Here is a 13,179-nt window from a genome sequence, read left to right as displayed (position 1 = left end):
CTAGAAGAGTAATGTTGTAAAGTCATCATGGTTCTAGAAGAGTAATGTGGTAAAGTCATCATGGTTCTAGAAGAGTAATGTGGTAAAGTCATCATGGTTCTAGAAGAGTAATGTTGTAAAGTCATCATGGCTCGAAGTCGATTGCAGGTGTGAATTGTAATCAGGTGAGAACGACTGCCCCCTCTCATTGAAGCCACAGAGGTTCAAGGCCGACCGTGGTACTGCAGGCATTGTTAGCAGAAAACATGATCCCCCAATATGAATGGAAAACTATCAATCTTTGTGGTCAATCTTGGTGTAAATAAAATGTTTAGAAGACAATTATGGTACCAATAATTGCTTCTAATACACCAGATGTATGTCCTTGAACCGATTATTTAAATAAATCACACACAGAAGTTAAGGATAATTTAGTTGTTAATGGCAGCCTTCAACTAGTTACTCACTGAGAGGGGGAAGCACTGAGCTAGCCTGCAACATCACTTCCTGGCGTAGCTCAAACTGCAAAAGTTATATCTCCATGAGATGCCGTCTTAACTGACTACTTGGCTTCAATGCGCTGTCGAGTCTTCACATAGTAACAAATGGTGTCACATGATCCATGGCTTTGTCCATATATATATACCGTGACTGATTGTAACGCAGGTGTTTAATTTGTGTATTGTATTATTTTTTTTAAACAAAAACTATAAAAATAAACAATTACATTTAAATTACAAATAATAATAATTGTAATGTGGTTATTCCACTGGCTATCATAAGGTGAATGCACCAATTTGTAAGTCGCTCTGGATAAGAGCGTCTGCTAAATGACGTAAATGTAAATATTGTGGGTCCATTTATGAGACAGTACATAACTTTCAACCTGATTCTGAAGTCCTATGTCCATTGGCTTGCCGTACCTGTCAGAACCACTCCAGCAGCACTCAAACTTGTCGAAGATGCAGTCGTTTTCGTACAGCGAGCAGAGCTTGCTGCGGAGGTATTCATGCACCTATACCAAATAACACATTAAAAACAACAGTACAGATCAATTCCATTCATTTATTTGGCCTTTTAGAGGAATTTTGTCTTTCATTCTTGAGACAAGAATTTAAAAGATTTAACAAAATAACAAATACATATAGTTTCTGGCTGTTTTCATACCACTGCAATTCATTCAAATGTGATAAAAAACGGCTGACAAAGTAGTAACATACTACTACACAACATACTGCTCCATAGCCAGAGAAATGCAGGTAAAGCTCCAGTCAGTACCTGGCAGGTCTCTACAGGTAACGCTCCAGTCAGTACCTGGCAGGTCTCTACAGGTAAAGCTCCAGTCAGTACCTGGCAGGTCCCTACAGGTAAAGCTCCAGTCAGTACCTGGCAGGTCTCTACAGGTAAAGTACCAGTCAGTACCTGGCAGGTCTCTACAGGTAATGTTCCAGTCAGTACCTGGCAGGTCTCTACAGGTAAAGCTCCAGTCAGTACCTGGCAGGTCTCTACAGGTAACGCTCCAGTCAGTACCTGGCAGGTCTCTACAGGTAAAGCTCCAGTCAGTACCTGGCAGGTCTCTACAGGTAAAGTTCCAGTCAGTACCTGGCAGGTCTCTACAGGTAACGTTCCAGTCAGTACCTGGCAGGTCTCTACAGGTAAAGTTCCAGTCAGTACCTGGCAGGTCTCTACAGGTAATGTTCCAGTCAGTACCTGGTAGGTCTCTACAGGTAATGTTCCAGTCAGTACCTGGTAGGTCTCCACAGGCCGGTTTTCCATGTTCAGATCCCACACCTTGACTGACAGGTAGTCTCTGGTCATCATGTAGCGGCCGCTGTGGCTGAACTTCACATCAGATATTGACGAGATGATCTCTGAGAAGAAGGACCGGCTGCTAGGGTCCTCTGGCTCCTCGAAGACTGATAAACAAATAAATAAACCATTCCAAACCAGTTCAAAATATTAACGAAACACTAAAATAATTATATATATCATATAGGCCATTTAACAGATGCTTTTATCTAAAAGTGACTTAGTCATGCATGCATACATTTTATTGTATGGGTGGCCCTGGTAATCAAACCCACAATCCTGGCATTTCAATCAAACCCACAATCCTGGCATTTCAAGCACCATCCTCAAAAAGTTATACAGCTGCACCATCGAGAGCATCCTGACTGGTTGCATCACCGCCTGGTATGGCAACTGCTCGGCCTCCAACCGCAAGGCACTACAGAGGGTAGTGCGTACGGCCCAGTACATCACTGGGGCCAAGCTTCCTGCCATCCAGGACCTCTATACCAGGCGGTGTCAGAGGAAGGCCCTAAAAATTGCCAAAGACTCCAGTCATAGACTGTTCGCTCTGCTACCGCAGAGTGCCAAGTCTAGGTCCAAAAGGTTTCTACCCCAAGCCATAAGACTGCTGAACAGTTAATCATGGCTACCCAGACTATTTGCATTGACCCCCCCCTCTTTCTTTTTTGTACGCTGCTGCTACTCTCTGTTTATTATCTATGCATAGTCACTTTATCCCTACCTACATGTACATATTACCTCAATTACCTGGACTAAACTGTACCCCCCGCACATTGACTCGGTACCGGTACCCCCTGTATATAGCCTTGTTATTGTTATTTTATTGTTGGTCTTTTATTTTTGACTTTAGTTTATTTAGTAAATATTTTTTCCTTCTCTCGTATTTTTCTTAAAACTGCATTGTTGGTTAAGGGCTTTGTAAGTAAGCATTTCACGGTAAGGTCTACACCGGTTGTATTCGGCGCACGTGATAAATAAAATGTGATTTGATGCTCTACCAACTGAAGCCATACAGGAACGACACGAGCATCAAAAACAGGCCTACATCCATCTCCTAGAAGACAGGTTACACTTTCCCTAAAGCCATACAGGACGACACGAGCATCAAAAACAGGCCTACATCCATCTCCTAGAAGACAGGTTACACTTTCCCTAAAGCCATACAGGACGACACGAGCATCAAAAACAGGCCTACATCTATCTCCTAGAAGACAGGTTACACTTTCCCTAAAGCCATACAGGACGACACGAGCATCAAAAACAGGCCTACATCTATCTCCTACAAGACAGGTTACACTTTCCCTAAAGCCATACAGGACGACACGAGCATCAAAAACAGGCCTACATCCATTTCCTAGAAGACAGGTTACACTTTCCCTAAAGCCATACAGGACGACACGAGCATCAAAAACAGGCCTACATCTATCTCCTAGAAGACAGGTTACACTTTCCCTAAAGCCATACAGGACGACACGAGCATCAAAAACAGGCCTACATCTATCTCCTAGAAGACAGGTTACACTTTCCCTAAAGCCATACAGGACGACACGAGCATCAAAAACAGGCCTACATCGATCTCCTAGAAGACAGGTTACACTTTACCTAAAGCCATACAGGACGACACGAGCATCAAAAACAGGCCTACATCGATCTCCTAGAAGACAGGTTACACTTTACCTAAAGCCATACAGGAACGACACAAGCATCAAAAACAGGCCTACATCCATCTCCTAGAAGACAGGTTACACTTTCCCTAAAGCCATACAGGAACGACACGAGCATCAAAAACAGGCCTACATCTATCTCCTAGAAGACAGGTTACACTTTCCCTAAAGCCATACAGGACGACACGAGCATCAAAAACAGGCCTACATCTATCTCCTAGAAGACAGGTTACACTTTCCCTAAAGCCATACAGGACGACACGAGCATCAAAAACAGGCCTACATCTATCTCCTAGAAGACAGGTTACACTTTCCCTAAAGCCATACAGGACGACACGAGCATCAAAAACAGGCCTACATCTATCTCCTAGAAGACAGGTTACACTTTCCCTAAAGCCATACAGGACGACACGAGCATCAAAAACAGGCCTACATCCATTTCCTAGAAGACAGGTTACACTTTCCCTAAAGCCATACAGGACGACACGAGCATCAAAAACAGGCCTACATCTATCTCCTAGAAGACAGGTTACACTTTCCCTAAAGCCATACAGGACGACACGAGCATCAAAAACAGGCCTACATCTATCTCCTAGAAGACAGGTTACACTTTCCCTAAAGCCATACAGGACGACACGAGCATCAAAAACAGGCCTACATCGATCTCCTAGAAGACAGGTTACACTTTACCTAAAGCCATACAGGACGACACGAGCATCAAAAACAGGCCTACATCGATCTCCTAGAAGACAGGTTACACTTTACCTAAAGCCATACAGGAACGACACGAGCATCAAAAACAGGCCTACATCCATCTCCTAGAAGACAGGTTACACTTTCCCTAAAGCCATACAGGAACGACACGAGCATCAAAAACAGGCCTACATCTATCTCCTAGAAGACAGGTTACACTTTCCCTAAAGCCATACCGGACGACACGAGCATCAAAAACAGGCCTACATCTATCTCCTAGAAGACAGGTTACACTTTCCCTAAAGCCATACAGGACGACACGAGCATCAAAAACAGGCCTACATCTATCTCCTAGAAGACAGGTTACACTTTCCCTAAAGCCATACAGGACGACACGAGCATCAAAAACAGGCCTACATCTATCTCCTAGAAGACAGGTTACACTTTCCCTAAAGCCATACAGGATGACACGAGCATCAAAAACAGGCCTACATCTATCTCCTAGAAGACAGGTTACACTTTCCCTAAAGCCATACAGGACGACACGAGCATCAAAAACAGGCCTACATCGATCTCCTAGAAGACAGGTTACACTTTCCCTAAAGCCATACAGGACGACACGAGCATCAAAAACAGGCCTACATCCATTTCCTAGAAGACAGGTTACACTTTCCCTAAAGCCATACAGGACGACACGAGCATCAAAAACAGGCCTACATCTATCTCCCTAGAAGACAGGTTACACTTTCCCTAAAGCCATACAGGACGACACGAGCATCAAAAACAGGCCTACATCTATCTCCTAGAAGACAGGTTACACTTTACCTAAAGCCATACAGGACGACACGAGCATCAAAAACAGGCCTACATCGATCTCCTAGAAGACAGGTTACACTTTACCTAAAGCCATACAGGACGACACGAGCATCAAAAACAGGCCTACATCGATCTCCTAGAAGACAGGTTACACTTTACCTAAAGCCATACAGGAACGACACGAGCATCAAAAACAGGCCTACATCCATCTCCTAGAAGACAGGTTACACTTTCCCTAAAGCCATACAGGAACGACACGAGCATCAAAAACAGGCCTACATCTATCTCCTAGAAGACAGGTTACACTTTCCCTAAAGCCATACAGGAACGACACGAGCATCAAAAACAGGCCTACATCTATCTCCTAGAAGACAGGTTACACTTTCCCTAAAGCCATACAGGACGACACGAGCATCAAAAACAGGCCTACATCTATCTCCTAGAAGACAGGTTACACTTTCCCTAAAGCCATACAGGACGACACGAGCATCAAAAACAGGCCTACATCTATCTCCTAGAAGACAGGTTACACTTTCCCTAAAGCCATACAGGACGACACGAGCATCAAAAACAGGCCTACATCCATTTCCTAGAAGACAGGTTACACTTTCCCTAAAGCCATACAGGACGACACGAGCATCAAAAACAGGCCTATATCTATCTCCTAGAAGACAGGTTACACTTTCCCTAAAGCCATACAGGACAACACGAGCATCAAAAACAGGCCTACATCTATCTCCTAGAAGACAGGTTACACTTTCCCTAAAGCCATACAGGACGACACGAGCATCAAAAACAGGCCTACATCGATCTCCTAGAAGACAGGTTACACTTTACCTAAAGCCATACAGGACGACACGAGCATCAAAAACAGGCCTACATCGATCTCCTAGAAGACAGGTTACACTTTACCTAAAGCCATACAGGAACGACACGAGCATCAAAAACAGGCCTACATCCATCTCCTAGAAGACAGGTTACACTTTCCCTAAAGCCATACAGGAACGACACGAGCATCAAAAACAGGCCTACATCTATCTCCTAGAAGACAGGTTACACTTTCCCTAAAGCCATACAGGACGACACGAGCATCAAAAACAGGCCTACATCTATCTCCTAGAAGACAGGTTACACTTTCCCTAAAGCCATACAGGACGACACGAGCATCAAAAACAGGCCTACATCTATCTCCTAGAAGACAGGTTACACTTTCCCTAAAGCCATACAGGACGACACGAGCATCAAAAACAGGCCTACATCTATCTCCTAGAAGACAGGTTACACTTTCCCTAAAGCCATACAGGACGACACGAGCATCAAAAACAGGCCTACATCTATCTCCTAGAAGACAGGTTACACTTTCCCTAAAGCCATACAGGACGACACGAGCATCAAAAACAGGCCTACATCGATCTCCTAGAAGACAGGTTACACTTTCCCTAAAGCCATACAGGACGACACGAGCATCAAAAACAGGCCTACATCCATCTCCTAGAAGACAGGTTACACTTTCCCTAAAGCCATACAGGACGACACGAGCATCAAAAACAGGCCTACAACTATCTCCTAGAAGACAGGTTACACTTTACCTAAAGCCATACAGGACGACACGAGCATCAAAAACAGGCCTACATCTATCTCCTAGAAGACAGGTTACACTTTACCTAAAGCCATACAGGACGACACGAGCATCAAAAACAGGCCTACATCGATCTCCTAGAAGACAGGTTACACTTTACCTAAAGCCATACAGGAACGACACGAGCATCAAAAACAGGCCTACATCCATCTCCTAGAAGACAGGTTACACTTTCCCTAAAGCCATACAGGAACGACACGAGCATCAAAAACAGGCCTACATCTATCTCCTAGAAGACAGGTTACACTTTCCCTAAAGCCATACAGGACGACACGAGCATCAAAAACAGGCCTACATCTATCTCCTAGAAGACAGGTTACACTTTCCCTAAAGCCATACAGGACGACACGAGCATCAAAAACAGGCCTACATCTATCTCCTAGAAGACAGGTTACACTTTCCCTAAAGCCATACAGGACGACACGAGCATCAAAAACAGGCCTACATCTATCTCCTAGAAGACAGGTTACACTTTCCCTAAAGCCATACAGGACGACACGAGCATCAAAAACAGGCCTACATCCATCTCCTAGAAGACAGGTTACACTTTCCCTAAAGCCATACAGGACGACACGAGCATCAAAAACAGGCCTACATCCATCTCCTAGAAGACAGGTTACACTTTCCCTAAAGCCATACAGGAACGACACGAGCATCAAAAACAGGCCTACATCCATCTCCTAGAAGACAGGTTACACTTTCCCTAAAGCCATACAGGACGACACGAGCATCAAAAACAGGCCTACATCTATCTCCTAGAAGACAGGTTACACTTTCCCTAAAGCCATACAGGAACGACACGAGCATCAAAAACAGGCCTACATCTATCTCCTAGAAGACAGGTTACACTTTACCTAAAGCCATACAGGACGACACGAGCATCAAAAACAGGCCTACATCCATCTCCTAGAAGACAGGTTACACTTTCCCTAAAGCCATACAGGAACGACACGAGCATCAAAAACAGGCCTACATCTATCTCCTAGAAGACAGGTTACACTTTCCCTAAAGCCATACAGGACGACACGAGCATCAAAAACAGGCCTACATCCATTTCCTAGAAGACAGGTTACACTTTACCTAAAGCCATACAGGAACGACACGAGCATCAAAAACAGGCCTACATCCATCTCCTAGAAGACAGGTTACACTTTCCCTAAAGCCATACAGGACGACACGAGCATCAAAAACAGGCCTACATCTATCTCCTAGAAGACAGGTTACACTTTCCCTAAAGCCATACAGGACGACACGAGCATCAAAAACAGGCCTACATCTATCTCCTAGAAGACAGGTTACACTTTCCCTAAAGCCATACAGGAACGACACGAGCATCAAAAACAGGCCTACATCTATCTCCTAGAAGACAGGTTACACTTTCCCTAAAGCCATACAGGAACGACACGAGCATCAAAAACAGGCCTACATCCATCTCCTAGAAGACATGTTACACTTTCCCTAAAGCCATACAGGACGACACGAGCATCAAAAACAGGCCTACATCCATCTCCTAGAAGACAGGTTACACTTTACCTAAAGTCATACAGGAACGACACGAGCATCAAAAACAGGCCTACATCCATCTCCTAGAAGACAGGTTACACTTTCCCTAAAGCCATACAGGACGACACGAGCATCAAAAACAGGCCTACATCTATCTCCTAGAAGACAGGTTACACTTTCCCTAAAGCCATACAGGAACGACACGAGCATCAAAAACAGGCCTACATCTATCTCCTAGAAGACAGGTTACACTTTACCTGAAGCCATACAGGAACGACACAAGCATCAAAAACAGGCCTACATCCATCTCCTAGAAGACAGGTTACACTTTCCCTAAAGCCATACAGGAACGACACGAGCATCAAAAACAGGCCTACATCCATCTCCTAGAAGACAGGTTACACTTTCCCTAAAGCCATACAGGAACGACACAAGCATCAAAAACAGGCCTACATCCATCTCCTAGAAGACAGGTTACACTTTCCCTAAAGCCATACAGGAACGACACGAGCATCAAAAACAGGCCTACATCTATCTCCTAGAAGACAGGTTACACTTTACCTAAAGCCATACAGGACGACACGAGCATCAAAAACAGGCCTACATCCATCTCCTAGAAGACAGGTTACACTTTCCCTAAAGCCATACAGGAACGACACGAGCATCAAAAACAGGCCTACATCTATCTCCTAGAAGACAGGTTACACTTTCCCTAAAGCCATACAGGACGACACGAGCATCAAAAACAGGCCTACATCCATTTCCTAGAAGACAGGTTACACTTTACCTAAAGCCATACAGGAACGACACGAGCATCAAAAACAGGCCTACATCCATCTCCTAGAAGACAGGTTACACTTTCCCTAAAGCCATACAGGACGACACGAGCATCAAAAACAGGCCTACATCTATCTCCTAGAAGACAGGTTACACTTTCCCTAAAGCCATACAGGACGACACGAGCATCAAAAACAGGCCTACATCTATCTCCTAGAAGACAGGTTACACTTTCCCTAAAGCCATACAGGAACGACACGATCATCAAAAACAGGCCTACATCCATCTCCTAGAAGACAGGTTACACTTTACCTAAAGTCATACAGGAACGACACGAGCATCAAAAACAGGCCTACATCCATCTCCCTAGAAGACAGGTTACACTTTCCCTAAAGCCATACAGGACGACACGAGCATCAAAAACAGGCCTACATCTATCTCCTAGAAGACAGGTTACACTTTCCCTAAAGCCATACAGGAACGACACGAGCATCAAAAACAGGCCTACATCCATCTCCTAGAAGACAGGTTACACTTTACCTGAAGCCATACAGGAACGACACGAGCATCAAAAACAGGCCTACATCCATCTCCTAGAAGACAGGTTACACTTTCCCTAAAGCCATACAGGAACGACACGAGCATCAAAAACAGGCCTACATCCATCTCCTAGAAGACAGGTTACACTTTCCCTAAAGCCATACAGGAACGACACGAGCATCAAAAACAGGCCTACATCCATCTCCTAGAAGACAGGTTACACTTTCCCTGAAGCCTGCAGGTCTAATGCTTTATAACTTGTTATATAACCATGTATGAGCCCCACTGTCGTTCAACTGAAGGCTCATTACGTGATAATTAATAAAGACGTTATAGAGGAATCATTCATGCTTATGACAAGTCTTACAACTCATTGTAACTGCATCATAACGCATGATACAACCCTAGTCTATAACTAAAACGATGAAAGCTCTATCAGCCGAAACAAAGCCTATATTCCTTGACAGTTGTCCCCACTATCCCGAAGAGCTGAGAGGGCACTAGACGGATTACATCATTCTGTTTGTTACATCATCATCACCTGCTGACATTAAACAGAGGGAGACTATTGTGACAACAGAGTAAAACAGCTTGTATGTGAAAACACATGATCTGACTTTAGTCGAGGAACGCTCAACTCCGTGCTTTCATATCGAGGCGGAGTTGAGTTTTGATAACTGGTCGCGGGATTTGCTAGCAACAACATTGAGCCACCATCAGTCGATTCTTGTAAAAATGGCAATTTGGCAAAACGATTAGCTGTACCTATGCTTGTCCTGTACAACTGTGGCCCTTCCGCAGGGTGCTGAAATTCATACTTTTAGCGAATACAACCACCGACTTTTCCCTCATTGCTCTTACTACATAAGCTGAGTTTTCAATTGGGTCCGTGCTATCTCCTATCCTTGGGACGTCCATACCCTAAACCCTAAGCCTTACCTTAACCATTTAAAATTTCAACTTCAAAATGGGGTATGGATGTCCCAAGGATGCCGGATAGCACGGACCCAATTTAATCTCAGTTGACGTAGTAATGAGGAAACAGTCGGAGGTTGTATTCGCTACAAGTTTTTATTAAAAGTATGAATTTCAGCACCCTGCGGAAGGGCCGCAGTTGTACAGGACAAGCATAGATACAAGTAAACCTTTTCAGAATTGCAATTTTTACAAGAATAGCAAATCCAGCGACCAGTTTTCAAAACTCAACTCTGCCTCGATATAAGAGAACAGTTTAGCGTTCTTCAGCTATACACAGTGCATTCGGAAAGTATTCAGACCCCTTGACTTTTTCCATTTTGTTACCTTATTCTAAAATTGATTAAATAAAAAAATTTTCCTCATCAATCTACACACAGTAACCCAAAATGACAAAGCAAAAACAGGTTTTAGAAATATTAGAAAATGTATTAAAAATAAACAGAAATACCTTATTTACATAAGTATTCAGACCTTTTGCTATGAGACCAGTGGTGTAAAGTACTTAAGTAAAAATACTTTAAAGTACTACTTAGGTCGTTTTTTTGGGATATCTTACTATTTATATTTTTGGGAACTTTTACTTTTACTTCACTAGATTCCCTACTGCATCTGATCTGGCGGACTCACTAAACACAAATGCTTTGTCTGTAAATTATGTCTGAGTGTTTGAGTGTGCCCCCGGCTATCTGTCAATAAAAAAAATATACAAGAAAATTGTGCCATCTGTTTTGCTTAATATAAGGAATTTGAAATGAGTTAGACTTTTACTTTTGATACTTAAGTACATTTTAGCAATTCCATTTACTTTTGATACTTAAGTATATTTAAAACCAAATATTTTTAGACTTTTTCTCAAGTAGTATTTTACTGGGTGACTTTCACTTTTACTTGAGTCGTTTTCTATTAAGGTATCTTTACTTTTACTCAAGTATGACAATTGAGCACTTTTTCCATCACCGTATGAGACTCTAGGCAGGTTTGAGTTGAGGCACAGATCTGGGGAAGGGTACCTAAACATTTCTGCAGCATTGAAGGTCCCCAAGAACACAGTGGCCTCCATCATTCTTAAATGGAAGAAGTTTGGAAATACCAAGACTCTTCCTAGAGCTGGCCGCCCGGCCAAACTGAGCAATCGGGGGAGAAGGGCCTTGGTCAGGGAGGTGACCAAGAACCCAATGGTCACTGACAGAGCTCCAGAGTTCCTATGTGGAGATGGGAGAACCTTCCAGAAGGACAACCATCTTTGCAGCGCTCCACCAATCAGGCCTTCATGGTAGAGTGGCCAGATGGAAGTAACTGGCACATGACAGCCTGCTTGGAGTTTGCCAAAAGGCACCTAAAGACTCTCAAACCATGAGAAACAACATTCTCTGGTCTGATGAAACCAATATTAAACTCTTTGGTCTGAATGCCAAGTATCACGTCTGGAGGAAACCTGGCTCCATCCCTATGGTGAAGCATGGTGGTGGCAGCATCATGCTGTGGGGATGTTTTTCAGCGGCAGGGACTGGGAGACTAGTCAGGATCTCAGACTGGGGCGAAGGTTCACCTTCCAGCAGGACAACGACCCTAAGCACACAGCTAAGACAACGCAGGAGTGGCTTCGCGACAAGTCTCTGAATGTCCTTGAGTGGCCCAACCAGAGCCCGGACTTGAACCCAATCTAACATCTCTGGAGAGACCTGAAAATAGCTGTGCAACCCGACAGAGCTTAAAAGGATCTGCAGAGAAGAATGGGAGAAACTCCCCAAATACAGGTGTGCCAAGTTTGGAGCGTCCTACCCAAGAAGACTCAAGGCTGTAATCGCTGCCAAAGGTGCTTCAACAAAGTACTGAGTAAAGGGTCTAAATACTTATGTAAATGTGATATTTCCATTTATCTTATACAATTTGCCAACATTTCTAAAAATCTGTTTTTTGCTTGTCATTATGGGGTATTGTGTGTAGATTGATGAGGAAAAAACAAATTGAATCAATTTTAGAATAAGGCTGTAATGTAATTTTTTTTGGGGGAAAAGTCAAGGGGTCTGAATACTTTCCGAATGCACTGTATGTGACCCAGAACACAAGCAAGTGCACCACTGATGCTCCTCTCTTATCAGGGCTATAATAATAATAATAATGTTGAAGATACTGTAGATACCAATACATTGTGGAGAGATCCCAGATTTATTGCACTCAATAAAAACGACAGGAGCATTCAGTGTCCATCCTTCTTTTTGAACCCTGCCCGCACCTGCAAGTAACTGGATGGAAGTTCACTACTTCGTATACATGCATGGCTGTAAGTCACTATGGATAAAAATGGCATATACACTGAACAAAAATATAAACGCAACATGTAAATTCTTGGTCCCATGTTTCATGAGCTGAAATAAAAGATCACAGAAATATTTCATTCACACAAATGTGTTTACATCCCTGTTAGTGAGCATTTCTCCTTTGCCAAGATTACACAGCATGATCATTACACAGGTGCACCTTGTGTCGGGGACAATAAAAGGCCACTCTAAAATGTGCAGTTTTGTCACAACAATCCCACAAGTTTTTGAGGGAGCGTGCAATTGGCATGCTGACTGCAGGACTGTCCACCAGAGCTGTTGCCAGATAATTTAATGTTAATTTCTCTACCATAAGCCACCTCCGTCGTTTTTTTGAGAATTTGGCAGTACGTCCAACCGGCCTCACAACTGCAGACCACGTTTAATGCGTTGTGTGGGCGAGCGATTTGCTGATGTCAACTTTGTGAACAGAGTGCCCCATGGTGGCGGTGGGGTT

General features: G+C 43.6%; 1 protein-coding gene across 2 annotated transcripts in view; it reads right to left on the bottom strand.

Moving 5' to 3' along the window:
* Positions 1 to 13,179, bottom strand: part of ppp2r2d (protein phosphatase 2, regulatory subunit B, delta) — a 40,684-nt gene that overhangs the window by 2,601 nt on the left and 24,904 nt on the right. For both annotated transcript variants that reach the window (XM_041893368.2, XM_041893364.2), the window contains exons 8-9: positions 1,726 to 1,895; positions 903 to 994 (exon numbers count right to left, since the gene is read on the bottom strand). In XM_041893368.2, the coding sequence (XP_041749302.1) occupies positions 903 to 994; positions 1,726 to 1,895 (262 nt within the window). The remainder of the gene's footprint in view (positions 1 to 902; positions 995 to 1,725; positions 1,896 to 13,179) is intronic.

This window comes from Coregonus clupeaformis, chromosome 1 (genome assembly GCF_020615455.1).
Source record: "Coregonus clupeaformis isolate EN_2021a chromosome 1, ASM2061545v1, whole genome shotgun sequence".
NCBI lineage: Eukaryota > Metazoa > Chordata > Actinopteri > Salmoniformes > Salmonidae > Coregonus > Coregonus clupeaformis.
The sequence above is the reverse complement of the archived record's forward strand: the minus strand, read 5'-3'. Positions and strand labels throughout refer to the sequence as shown.